The 19,700-nt window shown below is 50.9% G+C and overlaps 1 protein-coding gene across 1 annotated transcript; it reads left to right on the top strand.

The window, feature by feature from the left end:
- The first annotated feature begins 1,459 nt into the window (after positions 1–1,459).
- LOC109774520 (sucrose transport protein SUT1) lies at positions 1,460–7,049 on the top strand. Its single transcript, XM_020333251.4, has 13 exons — positions 1,460–2,037; positions 4,010–4,075; positions 4,341–4,439; positions 4,533–4,597; positions 4,689–4,773; positions 4,861–4,894; positions 5,021–5,120; positions 5,209–5,284; positions 5,491–5,685; positions 5,768–5,911; positions 6,011–6,244; positions 6,362–6,425; positions 6,539–7,049. The coding sequence occupies exons 1-13, from the start codon at positions 1,843–1,845 to the stop codon at positions 6,751–6,753; spliced, it is 1,572 nt and encodes a 523-aa protein (XP_020188840.1). The 5' UTR covers positions 1,460–1,842; the 3' UTR covers positions 6,754–7,049.
- The last annotated feature ends 12,651 nt before the right edge of the window (positions 7,050–19,700 follow it).

Below are 19,700 nucleotides of genomic sequence, written 5' to 3'. Positions count from 1 at the left end.
GTATACGCGCATACACGCATTCTTATAAACGCATGCCCTACTTTTATGAACATCTCCGAAAAACTGAGCCAACTTATAATTTTGAGATTTTTCGAAGTCATCGTAGACGCCTCATAGTCGGTGGGAACGTCTCCTCCCACTAAACGTGCATCGCCGGAAATCCTGAAATAAAATCAGAATAAATGTCGGCATCAGGATTGAATTTCTGATGGACTAAGGATACCACTATCCTCCTAACTCGCATGAGCGGTGAAGATGGGTTGTAGTTTTCTCGAGTATGGTGGAATCTAAGCGTTTGCATTAGGAAAGGTGGAAACATTCTCGGGACAAATGGACAAACATAAACTGGGTATTGTCACGGTCGTGTGCGGTGGACCACGTTGGGAATCTCCGTTTACCGTTTGGACGTAACCGGAGTATAGCAACACAGCGACGGCACATGAGCAGGGGTTATTTGTTTTTAGGGAAAGCATAAGCAGAGTAGTGGTACTATTTGAGTGAAAATGGTTAGGTAATAGGTATGGTCTTCAATTGACGCTTGTGGTCGTGCTTGGATGTGGGCGGGTGTGTGTATGCACGATGATGGGCGTGGGCGTATGTGCACATCATCGGTTGAATTTTGTCACCGAATCTCCTTTTCTGCAAAAAAAAAGAAGGATATCCTTTTCCGCGCTTTCATTCTCTATCGTACACAGTAGCGAGATTGTCGAAGCCCGAGGAAGAGAGCCATGGAGATGAAGCATGGCTTAAGGTCCACACTAACCGTAGTTAGGGTTAGGAGTGTTGGACAAAATGGATTTACCGGTGTTAGCGATAAGTCAACTGTATCCTTCCATATACCCTGGCTCGAGAAATCGTCAATGGGAGGGGGTTGTGACATGTGTTACCCGCAGAGACGAAGGAAAGAATTGCAATTCCTTCCGCTCTCCGGAATTGAGGGATAGGTTGTGCGATGAGATCGATCAACTAAGGTGACCGATTGTTCGGATGAGGCAACAACGCAACGTGGCAGTGTTCATCCACGGGAAACATGGACGTGTAATGGGCAGAGTTCAAATGACGGCAGTGCTCACATTGTCTCGTGCGGATCCGTGGCCCATTGGGTGCGGATCGGGGAATTCGAGAGTGAAAAAGAGACACAAATCGAGAAAAATTGTCTTAAGCCCTTTTACCGTTGGATCATGATTCGATAGTAAAAAAAATCGGACTTTAGTAGAATGGAAATAGAAACATCAAATAGATGCCCAAAAACCACAACCAAGTGTAATAAATAGATAAATCTTATCAGGAAAAGTGCACCACAATAGATAAACCAAGTGAGCATCTTCACGGATAGACAAATCTTATCAAGAAAAGTGTGCACAGATAGATAAAGATCAGGATATGGCCTCATTAAAAACATACTAGCAACAATCAATTTTACTTTAGAACCTAGTACCATACTACACAAGTGCACCAGGGCCGGGGCAGGGCGATGGATAGCACGGACGGACGGGAGGCCGCATCCTGGTTAATTAGCGCGGCCTGCGTCGCACTCGACCGGCACACACAGACAGACGGCCTTTAAATGCCCCGCCCCTCCCCCCTCTATCGCTCCCACACCACCACCCCTCCTCACTCCACGCTCCTTCCCTCACACCACACCACACCTCTCTCTCTCTCACTCGCACTTTCCGCTCTCGTCTCCTCCTCTTCCTCCTCCCGTCAGACCCTTCTTCCCCGGCGTTGATCCGATCAACGTCCTCCTCCGTCCTGCCCCTAGATCCTTGGCCGGGCAGGGATACGCCGTAGAATTGATAGGCGAACGGACGAGGTGGTGATCGCCAGGGCGGCCTCTCTGCCATGGCGCGCGGCGGAGGCAACGGCGAGGTGGAGCTCTCGGTCGGGGTCGGCGGCGGAGGCGGCGGCGCCGCCGGCGGGGGGGAGCAACCCGCCGTGGACATCAGCCTCGGCAGACTCATCCTCGCCGGCATGGTCGCCGGCGGCGTGCAGTACGGATGGGCGCTCCAGCTCTCCCTGCTCACCCCCTACGTCCAGGTATACCACACGTACATGCAACCCGAGTACAGCTGAGTTCACGGCATGCCCATGCCTGTGTGTGCGCATGCACCGCGTGCGCGCGGTGCTGCGTCGTCGTCCCGGCCGTGCATGCGCACCTCGGGGACGAAAAAGCTATTCGATCCGCAGTTTTTAGTGTTTTGCTTTCTAAATAAACCTGCAAAGGTCCGAAGAGAAACATGAAAGGTGCCTGCAAAATTTTAAAAGATGGCGAGTTCATAATATTATGTGCCAGCAGCTCATATTTCCTTCGGAGAACCTTCTTCTCCTTGTTTATCATTTCTGAAGTTTGTGCAGCTTTCATTTTACTTTTCTTTTTCGAAACGGTAGATTCAAGCTTAACAGTTTCTATCAGAGAAACGTGAGGTTTGACCGAGATGTCAAGCTTGTTCGTTTCTTTGCACTGGTTTTTGTTCTTTTTCCAACAGCTTTTTGGCAGCGTATTAGTAAGTACACGTGTTGCTGTGGCTAGAAGTTTATCTATTTTCGTATCCTTTGAGATCAAGAGATATATCTTTGCGATGAAGATATGTTGCTCACTCGTATATATGATGGTGTGGTCACGTAGGATGTGCAGCTTCTCGACCCATCTTCTCGTGTCAAGGCTATATATCTAGTGTCACCACCCAAATGGTTTTCTTGGATGTTGGCAAAAAGCCTCAATTTTATTGTGTGCGCAAACAGACTAAAACCTTTCTGCACACCAACTTCAATCCACAGACCCACAGAAGTCAAACCCCCAAGCCATACGGTGCACTTGAGGACAAGATATACACACCATCACACACCATCACCTTTGTCTGATGAACTGTACTCCTTTAATACGTAGCTATTACTCCTGAGCTATTAATATTATATCAGCAAGCACTAATGAGTAGAGTAATTAACCTGGCAGCATCATGCTAGACGCTTCTCTTCTGCTCAAGCACACGCGTTGCTGTCATTCAATAGCACTCCTTACATGCTGGAGATCGAACGGGATATGAACATATGAGGGTGCCTCGCTAAAGTACGCGGACGGTGGTCAATGGTCGGTCCGCCGTGCGCCTTAATTTCCGGTGGCGAATTGACTAGCCTGATAAGGAAATCTCCAACCTAATTGGCGCCTCAAAGTTGCTATAAACAAAGACGAGGAATTAGTACGGTCTTAGTTTCAGTTCAGTCCTGAGAAGGAGTACTGGTGTGCTATATGTGTTTTGTACGTATAGATAGGTATAAATGAGAAAGCTCAGGCGACGTATATCCGTACGTAGAAGACAGTGTACTTGATTGATCAGGATGGTCCATGCACACACACACTGTTGTTGCTAGCTAGGTCTATCCCGTGAGCTATATATTTCTGGATACATACAACAATTTCATCCTGATCACGTTAGCCTTCTCGAGCCAAGTGCCATCAAGATGGGTAGGTGGATGCGGCCATGCATACATCATGGTCAACATGTATAAATACAGCTTGGCAAGTGGCCTTGCCTGGCCATATGGAGTATTATTCCTGCACGCATGTGAGTGGTCAAACTGGAGAGGAACTCACTGTCACAGTCCAGATGTGTCCTCTGTGGCACAGTTGCAGCAGAGAAGTTGCTTGGGTAAATAAGGACATGTGTGGTTGATTAGCTGAGGGTACAGGGGCTCTTCGAGCTTCAGTTTTCATATCTGGACTGTGCAAAATCTTCTATGTGCGGTGTATGGATCAGGGGAACAAACCTACAGTGTTTGTGTGCTGGAACAGTTACAGCTCTGGGGTGAAAGAGTTCCATGTTTTCTAAACCATTTGTTGTTGCTAGATAACAAAAGAGTAGTGTAAAATTCAGTAACAACTTGATGGTGTTGTTGTTTGCTTTTTGTGCCAAGAAACTGATGGAAATTAGAGTTGCCGATACTGCAAATTCTACCACCTATTATCCTGTTACTGTCCACTGACTATCTGAACTTTGCCATATTTGTGCAGACTCTGGGACTTTCGCATGCTCTGACTTCATTCATGTGGCTCTGCGGCCCTATTGCTGGATTAGTGGTGAGTACCAACCTCAACACAGTTCCTGTGATGAAATATGCCCTGCAAATGTGATAACTAGCATGAGATTCCATTTCATCATAGTACTGGTGCTAGATACTTTTACACCCAATTCACACTGAACTGTAAATCATCTCTGAAGCACTCTGTGCAGAAAAAACTGCAGTTAGCAGTTATCAGATTCTGTAGCTACATCTACAAATTATAGCTGTTATTTCTTCAAGCAACCTTGGTACTTAATCAGTGTCCATCCCCTGATCTGCAGGTTCAACCATGCGTTGGGCTCTACAGTGACAAGTGCACATCTAGATGGGGAAGACGCAGACCGTTTATTCTGACAGGATGCATCCTCATCTGCATTGCTGTGAGTAGCACCGTCCCTTGGTTATCTTCATACGGTTCATAAGTTTTAAATTTTTTGCCATAATAAAAGTTACATTTACTCTGCCTTACGCAGGTTGTGGTCGTCGGCTTCTCGGCTGACATTGGAGCTGCTCTGGGTGACAGCAAGGAAGAGTGCAGGTGATGTGCTCGTTGCCTGGCCTTGGCTTTGCATTTTCCATGGCAACTGACCATTGCAAACTGGTCTGACATTTTGACGTGATAACTGCAGTCTCTATCATGGGCCTCGTTGGCACGCTGCAATTGTGTATGTTCTTGGATTCTGGCTCCTTGACTTCTCCAACAACACTGTGCAAGTAAGTGCTTTCAGATCATGTTCAAGAATATCGCCCAAACCAAAACGCTATGACTAATTTCACTTGATTTTGCCATGGAATTTTTAGGGTCCAGCGCGTGCTCTGATGGCTGATTTATCAGGTAACTTTTCATGACAGTTCAGTTATGCTAGCGGGTTCAGGCAAACAAATTAAACTAGCGCATGCCTGTTATGCCAATCAAAAATGGTATCTGGGATGTGATCTCCCTCTTCTTTCTGTTCAACAGCTCAGCATGGACCCAGTGCAGCAAATTCAATCTTCTGTTCTTGGATGGCGCTAGGAAATATCCTTGGATACTCCTCTGGTTCCACAAACAACTGGCACAAGTAAGCCAACCCTTCTCTTCTGTTCTGTTCCGCACATAGGTACTTGCTGTACTGACAGGTTGCATTTATCGCTTGGCTAATTTCATAGGTGGTTTCCGTTCCTCCGGACAAGGGCTTGCTGTGAAGCCTGCGCAAATCTGAAAGGCGCATTTCTGGTGGCAGTGGTAAGTCACTCCCTAGTGTTTATTGCTACTCTCTCCGTCCATAATATAAAACATTATTACATCCAATATGTGAGTACGTCATAAATAAACTTGAGAATGAGCGAACTTGGATCCATAAATTCTCCTGCTATGTGTGACCATTTCTGTGCACCATTGCTGAAACCTGGTCCTTTTTTCCGTGTGTGTGTGTGTGTGTGTGTTTTCAGCTGTTCCTGGCCTTCTGTTTGGTGATAACTGTGATCTTCGCCAAGGAGATACCGTACAAGGCGATTGCGCCCCTCCCAACAAAGGCCAATGGCCAGGTTGAAGTCGAGCCCACCGGGCCGCTCGCCGTGTTCAAAGGCTTCAAGAACTTGCCTCCTGGAATGCCGTCGGTGCTCCTCGTCACTGGCCTCACCTGGGTACGTGCTTCACGCTGTTTCAGGGTTTACTCTGAAGTTCAACACCACGCTTCTCTCACTGTATACATGTTTGTGCTTGCAGCTGTCCTGGTTCCCCTTCATCCTGTACGACACCGACTGGATGGGTCGTGAGATCTACCACGGTGACCCCAAGGGAACCCCCGACGAGGCCAACGCGTTCCAGGCAGGTGTCAGGGCCGGGGCGTTCGGCCTGCTACTCAACTCGGTAATTAAGATTCACCACTTCCTCCATCATTCTGCCTCCTCCTGGAGCTGAGCTGTGATAGAAGAAACTTGGAGTACTGACACTTGGACATGCATGCAGGTCGTCCTGGGGTTCAGCTCGTTCCTGATCGAGCCGCTGTGCAAGAGGCTAGGCCCGCGGGTGGTGTGGGTGTCGAGCAACTTCCTCGTCTGCCTCTCCATGGCCGCGATTTGCATCATAAGCTGGTGGGCTACTCAGGACTTGCATGGGTATATCCAGCACGCCATCACCGCCAGCAAGGAGATCAAGATCGTCTCCCTCGCCCTCTTCGCCTTCCTCGGAATCCCTCTCGCCGTAAGCATCAGCATCCCTTCCGCCACTTGATTTAGTTGGCTCCACACATTCCACGAGTCGAGAATCCCTCCCCTTTTTCATTTCTGACGAGTGAGAGCCCCTGTTGCACTGCTGCAGATTCTGTACAGTGTCCCTTTCGCGGTGACGGCGCAGCTGGCGGCGAAGAGAGGCGGTGGCCAAGGTGTGTGCGGACGGATGCTCCTCAACTTTATTCTTCATTCAGTGTTGGCCACTTGATTTATTTTGTTCCGGTGTTGACGGGTAACTAACTGATGGTTTGTTTGGACGGTGCAGGGCTGTGCACGGGCGTGCTCAACATCGCCATCGTGATACCCCAGGTGATCATCGCGGTGGGGGCGGGGCCGTGGGACGAGCTGTTCGGCAAGGGCAACATCCCGGCGTTCGGCATGGCCTCCGCCTTCGCGCTCATCGGCGGCATCGTCGGCATATTCCTGCTGCCCAAGATCTCCAGGCGCCAGTTCCGGGCCGTCAGCGGCGGCGGTCACTGAGCATGGCCAAGGCCGGAGGTCCCAGCCCAGCCCGCCATTTACCAAATTTTCGCATAGGCGTAACTAGGTGGCTCTCGCCTAAGGACTCCGTAGAGCAGAATAAGAATTGTGAGGAACCTGTATGTGTTGTGTCTGTATGTGCGTGTAAGTCAGTGCGTGTAGCGGAAAATGGACAGAGGAATGTGGGCATCCATCACCGGCTGGGGTGTCGTCTTTGGGTTGTGACTTGTGTGTAGCAAACCAAGGTGATCAAGTGAGGGGAAATGAATGGATGATGAACTTTCAGCGACATTAAACCTTGGTCCGGTGCGCCGTGTGTGTTGCGTTCTCTTCTCTCGGCAGCAGCCATGGCGGACGCACTGTTTTGGATGACCGGCAGCCGGTACGAAAGGCACGGCTTTGTTCCTTCAGTCGTTCTCACGCGATTCGATTCTCTTTCGCTTGACATCAAGCCTATCAAGGAGCTTATCCGCACCGATTCCATTCCTGAAACCGACAAGAAACAGCGCATTTTGCAGCACCCCTCTGTAGGGGATGCTCAAACAGGAAGGATGTTAGGGCAGACCAAGGAGCTTAACACGCCAACGCCCAACACAAACAGTTCAAGTCCCAGAAAACATAGGGCAGACTCCTTGTGTTGATAGCGGCCAAAAAAACAAAAGACTTTGTGCCTAATCATGGTGGCTGATTTCCAAAGCTTTTTTCAACAAAACGTGAGAACCACCCTGTCCTCTTGAGGGTTTGTACATTTTTACAGATGAGTAGACAGAGGAATTACAAGAATAGTCTCATCTGTCCAAACCAGTTGTAGGTTGCCGATCTTCAATGATGCTTTGAGCAAAATGAACCATTGATGGGCATGAATTCTCCCTCCGTCTGGGTGCATAGGGCACCTAATGGTTCCTCCCTCCCGTGCTCCCATATCACGACTGTTGTGAAACGTAGCATGCAATTTTAAAAAAATTCCTATGCTCACGCAAGATCTATCTAAGAGATGCATAGCAACGAGATGGGGAGAGTGTGTATACGTACCCTAGTAGACCGAAAGTAGAAGCGTTTGACAACGTGGTTGATGTAGTCGAGCTTCTTCTAGATCCGACCGATCAAACACCGAACGTACGGCACCTCCGAGTTCTGCACACGTTCAACTCGATGACGTCCCTCGTCCTCTTGATCCAGCAAAGGTTTCGAGGAAGAAGATGAGTTCCGTCAGCACGACGGCGTGGTGAAGGTGATGGTGAAGTGATCTGCGCAGGGCTTCGCCTAAGCACTACGAATATATGACCGGAGGCGTAAACTGTGAAGGGGGCACCGCACACGGCTAACAATTGTTGGTGTGTGTTCTAGGCACCCCCTCCCCACGTATATATAGATGGGAGGGGGAGGGGAGCAGCAAGGGTGCGCCCCAAGTAGGAGAAATCCTACTTGGGGGCCTCCTCCAATTCGGCCGCCCCCTTCCTTTTTTGCCGGAGAGAAAAGGGAAGGGGGAAGGAGAGAAGGAAGGGGGGGGGGGGGGGCGAACCCCTTCTCCTCCTTCTCTAATTCGGCCACATGCCTAAGGGGGGCGCGCCACCCCTTGTGGGCTGGTGTGCTCCCCTCTTATAGCCCGTATGGCCCATATCTTCCCCCGGGGGTTCCGGTAACCCCCCCGGTACTCCGATAAATACCCGATACTACCTGGAACACTTTCCGGTGTCCGAATACAATCATCCTATATATCAATCTTTACCTCTCGACCATTTCGAGACTCCTCGTCATGTCCGTGATCTCATCTGGGACTCCAAAAAACATTCGGTCACTAAATCACATAACTCATATAATACTAAATCGTCATAAAATGTTAAGCGTGTGGACCCTACGGGTTCGAGAACTACGTAGACATGACCGAGACACCTCTCTGGTCAATAACCAACAGCGGAACTTGGATGCTCATATTGGCCCCCACATATTCTACGAAGATCTTTATCGGTCGAACCGTTATGACAACATACGTTATTCCCTTTGTCATTGGTATGTTACCTGCCCGAGATTCGATCGTCGGTATCCACATACCTAGTTCAATCTCGTTATCGGCAAGTCTCTTTACTTGTTCCGTAATACATCATCCTGTAACTAACTCATTAGTCACTTTGCTTGCAAGGCTTCTTATGATGTGCATTACCGAGAGGGCCCAGAGATACCTCTCCGATACTCGGAGTGACAAATCCTAATCTCGATCTATGCCAACCCAACAAACACCTTCGGAGATACCTGTAGATCATATTTATAATCACCCTGTTACGTTGTGACGTTTGATAGCACACAAGGTATTCCTTCGGTATCCGGGAGTTGCATAATCTCATAGTCGAAGGAATAGGTATTTGACATGAAGAAAGCAATAGCAATAAAACTGAATGATCAATATGCTAAGCTAACGGATGGGTCTTGTCCATCACATCATTCTCCTAATGATGTGATCCCGTTCATCAAATGACAACACATGTCTATGGTTAGGAAACTTAACCATCTTTGATTAACGAGTTAGTCTAGTAGAGGCTTACTAGGGACACAGTGTTTTGTCTATGTATCCACACATGTATCAAGTTTCCGGTTAATACAATTCTAGCATGATATAAGGAAATATAAAATAACAACTTTATTATTGCCTCTAGGGCATATTTCCTTCAGTCTCCCACTTGCACTAGAGTCAATAATCTAGTTCACATCGCCATGTGATTTAACACCAACAGTTCACATCTTTATGTGATTAACACCCATAGTTCACATCGCCATGTAACCAACACCCAAAGGGTTTACTAGAGTCAACAATCTAGTTCACATCGCTATGTGATTAACACCCAAAGAGTACTAAGGTGGAAAATGGACAAAGGAATGTGGGCATCCATCACCGGCTGGGGTGTCGTCTTTGGGTTGTGACTTGTGTGTAGCAAACCAAGGTGATCAAGTGAGGGGAAATGAATGGATGATGAACTTTCAGCAACATAAAACCTTGGTCCGGTGCACCGTGTGTGTTGTGTTCTCTTCTCTCGGCAACAGCCATGGCGGACACACTGTTTTGGATGACCAGCAGCCGGTACACCAGGCACAGCTTTGTTCCTTCAGTTGTTCTCACACGATTCGATTCTCTTTTGCTTCACATCAAGGAGCTTATCCGTACCGATTCCATTCCTGAAACCGACAAGAAACAGTGCATTTTGCAGCACCCCTCTGTAAGGGTTGCTCCAACAGGATGGATATTAGGGAAGACCAAGGAGATTAACACGCCAACGCCCAACACAAACAGTTCAAGTCCCAAAAAACATAGGGCAAAAGAAGACTTTGTGCCTAAGCATGGTGGCTGATTTCCAAAGCTTTTTTCAACAAAACGTGAGAACCACCCTGTCCTAACATCCGATCGGTTGTAGGTTGCCGATCTTCAATGATGCTTTGGACCAAAATGAACCATTGATGGTCCTTAATTCTTCCTCCGTCCGGGTGCATAGGGCACCTAATGGTCCCTCCCTCCCGTGTTCCCCTCTCGCGACCACCCCCACCACCACAACCACATCCCCGGTGAATCTAACCATCGTTTGGCTCTGATGGATCCATCCCACCTTCCCGTCGCTGGATCGACTAGTTTCGCCGGTTCGGGGGGCTAGGGATTGGAGTAGCGTTGGAGGCGGCGACGAGATCTGCGCAGAGGAACTCGTCGACACTGTCGGTGTCAAAACAGGCGGATCTCGGGTAGGGGGTCCCGAACTGTGCGTCTAGGATCGATGGTAACAGGAGACGGGGGACACAATGTTTACCCAGGTTCGGGCCCTCTCTATGGAGGTAATACCCTACTTCCTGCTTGATTGATCTTGATGAATATGAGTGTTACAAGAGTTGATCTACCACGAGATCGTAATGGCTAAACCCTAGAAGTCTAGCCTATGAGTATATGGTAATGAATCTGTCCTATCTAGACTATGCTCTCCAGTTTATATAGACACCGGAAAGATCTAGGGTTACATGAGGTCGGTTACATAGGAGGAAATCTTCATAATAGGTTGCCTAGCTTGCCTTCCACGCCAAGTAGAGTCCAATCCGGACACGGGTATTGTCTTCGGCCTTTGTATCTTCACAGCCCATCAGTCCGGCCCATGGATAACAGGCCGGACGCCCGAGGACCCCTTAGTCCAGGACTCCCTCAGTAGCCCCTGAACCTGGCTTCAATGACGAGGAGTCCGGCGCGCAGATTGTCTTCGGCATTGCAAGGCGGGTTCCCCTTCTTCCGAACTCCAAGATAGTCTTCGGACGCGATGATTGTATCCGGACCTATTACACACCATGCACAACTGCAGAGAGAATATATATATTTTACACGAGTTCCATCCGCTGACAGCTTTCTGCAATGTGACATTACGTCCGTTCGGTCATAATTTCGAACCATTTGTCCCACGTTTCAAGACGCGGTTGCTATTGGCACGTCTTGTCGAAGCAGAGATCGTGTCCCCTTATCGCGGGATTCTCATCAATGCGGGCATGGGTAACCCAACCGTGCCGTTTACACAGCGCTTGGGAATAGGCGAATCTCAAGGCGACTGAGGAGGCGTTTAATATTTGCTGCCTTTATAAGGAGATAAGGATTCCCCCTTCCTCTTCTCACGCTTTCCTCTGTCTCTGCCTTCCCAACCTCGAGCTCCAGCATCCAAGTTCCAATCTCCTTTCCACCCCAGCAACCATGTCCGGATCCAGTGGTCAGGGCAAGTGGATGGTCTCCTCCGTCACGGAGGAGGACATTACTGAGCTCCGGGAGGCCGGATATTTGGCGAAGGAGATCGTCCACCGCCTACCGGCCGAGGGACAGATCATCCCCACGCCGGAGCCCACAGAGAGGGTGGTATTCCTCCCCCATTTCTTCCGCGGGCTAGGGTTTCCACTCCACCCCTTCGCCCGTGGGTTAATGTATTATTACGGGGCAGATTTCCATGATCTGTCCCCGAATTCCTTCCTCAACATCTCGGCGTTTATCGTCGTGTGCGAGGCCTTCCTCCGCATCCAATCCCACTTTGGGCTATGGCTCAAAGTCTTCAACGTGAAGCCGAAGGTGGTGGATGGCCAGCACGCGGAGTGCGGAGGGGCAATGGTGAGCAAATTGTCCAACGTCTCCTGGCCCAAAGGCACCTTCGTGGATACGGTAAAGGAGTGGCAGAAGCAGTGGTTCTACATCACAGAACCACGCGGCACCACCTGGGCCACAGCTGCCGAATTCCGCTCAGGCGCTCCTATGCGACTCACCTCCTGGGTCGAGAAGAGTCCGGACTGGTGTTCTCCTGACGAGCTGATAGCGCTGCAGACGCGCGTTCAGAGCATGGTAACCAAGAGCGTCAAGCTTGTTGATGTGATCCAGGTGATGTTAGTTCGCCGGATCCTTCCATGCCAGTGCCGAAGCCGCCTGCTGTGGGAGTTCAATCCAAAGAAGCATCGGACCCTTGTGAGGCTCTTCGAGACTACGCACGAAGGCGCATGGAAATTGCTCTTCAAGGGCAATGAAAAACCACCGGCCACATATTCAGACCGTGGTCACGATTGTACACACCCCGCCAGCAAGGTATGTCATTTCGAATGAGTCCTCAACCTAATTGTTTCGAGGATGATGTCTGAGCTTTTATTACTGCTCTTCCAGGACTGGACGGAGAGGGCGAAGCGGATCCAGTGTCCGGCTCCGCTGCCCGAGGAACCAGTCATCCCGCGCTTGGCAGAGATGCTAGTATCGGCGCCATATAAGGCGCCGGAGTAAAAGGCCAAGAAGAAGGCAAAGGGGGCCAAGAGTGGCCTCCGTCGTAAGGGTACTTCGGACGCGGCGTCCGAAGACGACGAAACTCATTCCTCTGTCCCTGAGGACAATGACGGGGAAGAGGAGGAGGAGGAAGAAAACAATCCTCCCCCTGAGGAGAGGAAGAAGAAGAGGGCGGCTCCGGCGCATCTGGAGGCGGAGGCGCCCAAAAAGGGGAAGGGCGTTCTGGCGGCCAACACCGCGTGGGACGTAGACAGTAGTCCGGAATGACGCCCCCGCACAAAGCCCCAGGCCGCATCGTAAGTGACATGGCTTATTTATGCGCACATCCAGCCCTTTCTCTCCATTATCTTGATGTAGTTAGCTGTACTATTGCAGTCCGGCCCACGACCTAATCCAGCGATCCTCGTCTGGAAGTTCGTTGGCTCCGTCGGAGATGGCGAGCCAGTCGCCACCGCCTGCTTACTCCCTCAGGGCCGGGGACGACACCGAGGCACTGTCCCGGAGGGCCGATCCGAGCTGGGGAGGAACACAGGACGCTGTCCAAGAGGCGCCACGAGGTGAAGCCTCCACTGCAGGACACATGGAGGAGACGATCCCATGGAGACTGGCAAAGAGGGCCGCATCCAGCTTGGCCCTCAGCCGGATACGATTCCGGAGACCCATATGGCTCCAGAGTCGGGTGGGCAGCCCCCTTTGAAGAAGGGGGGGGGTGCACCATTTCCACCGGTGGCCCCTGTCCATCCAGGGGCGCCGGATAACCTGATGGAGGCGCTACGAGGCGCCTCCGTTATGGACGAGCACCGTGTTCTTATGAGCGCGGTGATTGAGAAGGTTCAGTCCGCCAAGAGTGGACTATATGAGGCTTGCAGCAACCTGTTGGCAGGTTTCGAGGTAAATAAAAGAGAAAAAACCCCATATAGTCAGTAGCCCTGAGACACTGTCTGGTGCTCGGTAAGAGGAACCGAACAGAGGGTCAATCCTCTAGTGTAGGAGACTAACGTGATATGTGTGCATGAGCAAGCATCGCTGTTGGCCGCGACCTCACATGCTGCCGAAGTCTCTGAACTGAAGCAGAGGCTGGAGCGGACCGAGAACGAGCTTGGCGAGGTTAGAGTGCGGCTGCAGGAGAAGCAAGGTAAGTAATGTCTTGCTGTGTGTTCGGAAAGAGGAGACGCTGTGTATTGACTGTAATGTCGAAATGTATGCAGGAGCCGCGACCGAGGTCGATGCCCTGAGGAAGGCCCTGGGCGAGGCCGAGGAGAAGGCTGTCCAGCAGCAAGCCGCCCGAAAGAAGCTCGAGGCCCGTGTCAAGGAAATCCAACAGGAGCTCCAAGATGCAGTGAAAAAATGTGAGACCTTGGAGAATGGTGCGTCGGCTCAGGAGGCTGAACTCACCAAGGCTCGTCAGGGCGCGGAGACCGCACGGAATGAGGCCCAGCCATCATCCAGGAGATCCAGGAGGCTAGGAAGATCACGGCGGGTAAGGCTTTTAAGATGCAAAGCAAGTATGCGGAGAGGCAGTACCTTTTACTAACCCGGGTTCGGAGTTCCCCAGGAGCTTTTGCGGATCTACCACGCAGCGTGTCAGACGCTGCAGCGTTCTACCAAGCCGAAGGAGGAGGTTCTACGGAGAAGCTATTCAGGTCACAGTATGCGACGCCAGAGCATCCCGTGTCCTTCACCGATCAGCTGAAGCAGCTGGTGGAGCTGCACAGGGTGGCCGAACTAGCCATGAAGGAGTTGACAATCCGGCTATGGCCAGCTGAAGCTATACCCGGCAGCTACTTCAGACTCGTGAGGCGGCTAGTGGAGGCCTGACCGTGGCTGGACGTCGTCAAGCGCTCTGCATGTATTGAAGGCGCCCGTATGGCCTTCGCTCGCTGCAAGATGTGGTGGGCGAAGATGAACGCTGTTGAAGTGGCCAGCGGGCCGCCGAAGGGCAAGGAGCACCGCACACCCGAGAAATATTTTGCGGATGTCATAGAAGGGTCTCGACTTGTGGCAGCTCAATGTTCGCAGGACGTTATTTTCAAATGAATACATTCGTATTGGGCCTTTGCCTTGTATTATAAAGACAGAGCTTGTTTTGTAATATAATTTCGTTATGCTTTAAATTGTTTCCTCCTGTGCGGCCGTGTTATATGCAATCTGAGGGTTGGCCAGTCGTCGGCTTCTGCCCTCACGTAATTAGTACGGAGGTGTTCGGGATGGGATCTAAACAATCTTGATCCAATTGTATGGTCCTTGAAGGAGTTGTTTAGCGTAACAAACAAGGCAATCAGACTATACGGCTTAAACGCCCTCACTTAGCCATAGGAGTTTTATAATTAAGCAAGTTCGCAGCCCCTGGTCCAAGCCAGGGCGTTGTCAGCATATGATCGGGAAGTGCCGATCCTTTGCGTGAGGCGGAAAATATCTCCAACGATTTTGTAACCCACGAACAGCTGACCGGCTCTCGCCGTATCATGATAGTCAGTTTTCGGCTTTCTCTACTGAGGTGCTCATCCGGTCAAGGCCAGGGCACAATCGCAGTAGTTCTCCTTTTACTACCCTAGCCGATAGAGCAGAACGTAGGGTAGCAAGCACAGGAGCCGGGCAACCCAACTATTGAGGACATGATTCGGAGCCAATGCATATAATGCTAAATTCGGTGTGCCGAACTTTTATACAAAAAGTGTTCGGACTTTGTTGCCTTATTGTGGGGCGATAAGCAGCCCCTGGCGAATATGAAACGTACAAAAGAGTACCGATGTAGCTAATAAGCAGATCGAAATGAAATGAAGTAAGGGGCGAAAACCACAAAAACTGGGCCGCAAATCATTATCATTATAACTGAATGGATACGTTAAGGCATATCTTGTACAAATAGCGCGATAAGCACCCGGGCTATGTAATATGCCGGAATCAAGAGGGGGCAGCGTACGGGTCCTGAGTAAGAAGGAAAAATACCGTCAAGAAGAACGTATGGAGGTTACCCTACACACCTATGCTGCATGTCCCCTTTGTATGCCAATCCTTCGAAGGGGCTTGTGATTAGGCACGCGGGAAAGGGAACCTGAAACAGAAAGAACAAGGTGTATCCGGGGTCGGTCTAGCCGAACTGTAGATCCCGGTTGAGCTTGTGCCTCCGTCGATGTCCATGGGATCTCGAGTGCGTAATTATGTACGCGTGGTACGAATGCCACTACTTCATCCGGACTGGGACGGAAGCCGAATTGCTAGTCGAGCTCTTGACGAGCCTTGCTGTCCTGCTGCAGTGTAGTTCGGGACCTCTTGATGGTGTCCAGGGGCTCGGCAGCCGCACTATGCTGCTGCTTGAGAAGGCTGTTCTGTACCTCTGCTGCTAGGGTGGCGGTGTGCTCCTCTGTTCAGAGAGAGCGTTCTGTGTTGCCATTGACTGTTACGACACCGCGTGGACCGGGCATCTTGAGTTTCAGGTAGGCGTAGTGTGGCACTGCATTGAATGTAGCAAACACTGTTCGTCCGAGTAATGCGTGGTAGCCGCTGCGAAAGGGGACGATGTCGAAGATTAACTCTTCGCTTAAGAAATTGTCCGGAGAGCCGAAGACCACTTCCAGCGTGATTGAGCCCGTACAGCGGGCCTCGACGCCTGGTATGACTCCTTTGAAGGTTTTCTTTGTTGGTTTGATTCGTGAGGGGTCAATGCCCATCTTCCGGACTGTGTCTTGATAGAGCAGGTTGAGGCTGCTACCACCATCCATTAGGACTCGTGTTAGGTGAAATCCGTCGATGATTGGGTCGAGGACCAATGCGGCCGAACCACCATGACGGATACTGGTTGGGTGGTCTCGACGATCAAAGGTGATCGGAAATGAAGACCATGGATTGAATTTGGGGGCGACTGGCTCTATTGCGTAGACGTCCCTGAGTGCACGCTTACGCTCCCTTTTGGGGATGTGTGTAGCGTATATCATGTTCACCGTTTTGACTTGAGGGGGAAATTTCTTCTGCCCCCCAGTGTTCGGCTGCCGGGGCTCTTCGTCCTCGTCCTCACTTTGTGATCCCTTTTCTTTGTTTTTGGCATTTAACTTGCCAGCCTGCTTGAAAACCCAACAATCCCTGTTGGTATGATTGGCTTGCTTGTCCGGGGTGCCGTGTATCTGGCATGGACGGTCGAGTATGCGGTCCAGGCTGGAAGGTCCTTCATATGCTACTCATTATAGGGATTTCGACAAAGCGAATTTATTTATTACTAACATCTCGATCGGAAAAGAATCAATAGAAGGAGAATCGGACGATATTATTTCTTTTATAGGGCTTCTTCCGCTGGCCGGACTTGGAGCCAGTGAATCCGGCATTGACTGTGGCGTCATCGGTGTTGTTTTCATTGCTTCGGCGTTTGTGTCTGTTGCGCCGGAGCTTGCCAGTGCTATTCTTGGCCTCCGAGGGGCCTGTCTCGCTGGCTGTGTTGTTACTACGGGCCAGCCAACTGTCCTCTCCCGCGCAAAAGCGGGTCATGAGTGCCGTGAGGGCTGCCATGGACTTCGGCTTTTCTTGGCCGAGGTGGCATGCTAGCCATTCGTCCCGGATGCTATGTTTGAAGGCTGCCAAGGCCTCGGCATCCGGACAGTCAACGATTTGGTTCTTTTTGGTTAGGAACCTAGTCCAGAATTTTCTGGCTGATTCTCCAGGTTGTTGAACTATGTGGCTTAGATCATCGGCGTCTGGTGGCCGGACATATGTTCCTTGGAAGTTGTCTAGGAAAGATTCTTCCAAGTCCTCCCAGCTGCCGATAGAATTTTCAGGCAGGCTGTTAAGCCAGTGCCGAGCTGGCCCTTTGAGCTTGAGTGGGAGGTATTTAATGGCATGGAGATCATCTCCTCGAGCCATGTGGATGTGGAGGATGAAATCCTCGATCCACACTGCGGGATCGGTTGTGCCGTCGTATGATTCGATATTGACGGGCTTGAATCCCTCGGGGAATTCGTGATCCAGTACCTCGTCTGTGAAGAAGAGAGGGTGTGCGGCACCTCTGTACCGGGCCGTGTCGCGGCGTAGCTCTGATGGAGTCCGTCTGCGGCATTCGGACCGGGCGTGGTTAGGTTTGTCACGTCCGAATAGGTAGCCGTCTTCGTGCCTCGAGGCACGTCCTCGCGATCCGTGGATCAATCTTGTATGTCCTGCTCTACTGTCCAGGGTCTGCCCGAGGTCATACGTGTGACCCCGAACTCTTCCGTCTTTATTTTTGCGGGGTGGTGGGGCAGGCTGCTGTTCGGCCTGAGTTGCCGCTTTATCCTGACCGCGGGGTGGCCTGTCGGCCGCCCTGTCTCGACCATGCGGTGGTCGTTCCGCATTATGCGAGGGAGATGTGTGCTCCGGTGCCTCCTCATTGAATTGAGGTAGCAGTCTGCGTTTCGGGTAGCTCTTGGCTGGGAGCTTGAGGCCGTATTCTTCCGCTGTCAGGACGTCAGTCCATCTGTCGACGAGCAGATCTTGTTCAGCTTGAAGCTGCTGCTGTTTCTTTTTCAGGCTCCTTGCAGTGGCTATAAGTTGAAGCTTAAAGCGCTCCTACTCCAGAGGGTCCTCAGGCATGATGAAATCTTCGTTGCCGAGGCTTGTCTCCTCTTTGGAGGGTGGACGGTAACTATCCTCCACGGAGTCATCTTCTATGGCCTGCTCATCAGGGTTGTCTTGCCTGTCGTCATGTTCCTCCTATTCGGATGCAGCACCGACAGGGTCTTCATTGATTTTGGCGTCTCCCGGAGTGCTATTTTTTACGGTACCAGTGTTGCTATCTTTTGAGTGGCGAGGCTTAGAACGGCGTTTGGGGCGCCGGCGCTTGGACTGCGTCTCAGAAGGTTTATTCTTATCTGGCGCTTCTTTATCGTCGCCAGATCCTTTGGGTGTATCAACCATGTATACGTCATACGAAGAGGTGGCCGTCCAACGTCCAGTGAATGGCGGGTCTTGGCCTTGCTCATTGTCGGCATCGTCGTCCATACCGGTGATGTCTTCGGAGCCATAGTCAAGCACGTCGGTTAAATCGTCGATGGTGGCTATGAAGTGGGTGGCGGGTGGGAAGCAAAATTCCTCGTCGTACACCTCTAGCTCAAACCAAACATAGTTCGGCTGTGAGTCTTCCTCCAAGGACAAGTTCTTCAAAGAATTTAGTACGTCACCCAAAGGCGAATGCTGGAAGATGTCTGCGGCGCTAAATTCGAAAATCGATAACCGATCTAGTTCGGTGTCCGCAAGCGCACTTGATCCGGAACATGTAGCCGGAGACGAGTCCGGAGTTCCATTGACGCCAGCATTGCAGGATGTCGAGTCCGTGTGTGGCCTCAACGCCGCGGACTTTATGGCCTCGGAGGGGATGATCTGCTTCGGTACTGAGGCCGTTGCAGCAACATGATCCATCTCCTGGGTGTGCTCCGATGACAGATTTAAGTCATGTTCATCGGAGAGAAGGGGAGCGATCGCCGCGGTCTCAAATCCATCGAATATCAAGTCTCCACGGATATCCGCGACGTAGTTCAAGCTTCCAAATCTGACTTGATGGCCAGGGGCGTAGCTATCGACCTGCTCCAGATGGCCAAGTGAGTTGGCCCGCAGTATGAAGCCGCCGAACACAAAGATTTGTCCGGGGAGAAAGGTTTCTCCCTGAACGACGCCATTACCGACGACTGAAGGGGCCATTGAGCATTATGTCGACGACACAGTGGAACTCTCAATGGAAGCGCCAATGTCGGTGTCAAAACCGGTGGATCTCGGGTATGGGGTCCCGAACTGTGCGTCTAGGATCGATGGTAACAGGAGACGGGGGACACACTATTTACCCAGGTTCGGGCCCTCTCTATGGAGGTAATACCCTACTTCCTGCTTGATTGATCTTGATGAATATGGGTGTTACAAGAGTTGATCTACCACGAGCGTAATGGCTAAACCCTAGAAGTCTATCCTATGAGTATATGGTAATGAATCTGTCTTATCCGGACTATGCTCTCCGGTTTATATAGACACCGGAGAGATCTAGGGTTACATGAGGTCGGTTACATAGGAGGAAATCTTCATAATAGGTCGCCTAGCTTGCCTTCCACGCCAAGTAGAGTCCAATCCGGACACGGGTATTGTCTTTGGCCTTTGTATCTTCACAGCCCATCAGTCCGGCGCAGGGATAACAGGCCGGACGCCCGAGGACCCTTAGTCCAGGACTCCCTCAGAC

The sequence above is a fragment of the Aegilops tauschii genome, chromosome 4, assembly GCF_002575655.3.
Source record: "Aegilops tauschii subsp. strangulata cultivar AL8/78 chromosome 4, Aet v6.0, whole genome shotgun sequence".
NCBI classification, from domain to species: Eukaryota; Viridiplantae; Streptophyta; class Magnoliopsida; order Poales; family Poaceae; genus Aegilops; species Aegilops tauschii.
This window is presented reverse-complemented; position numbering and strand designations above follow the sequence as displayed.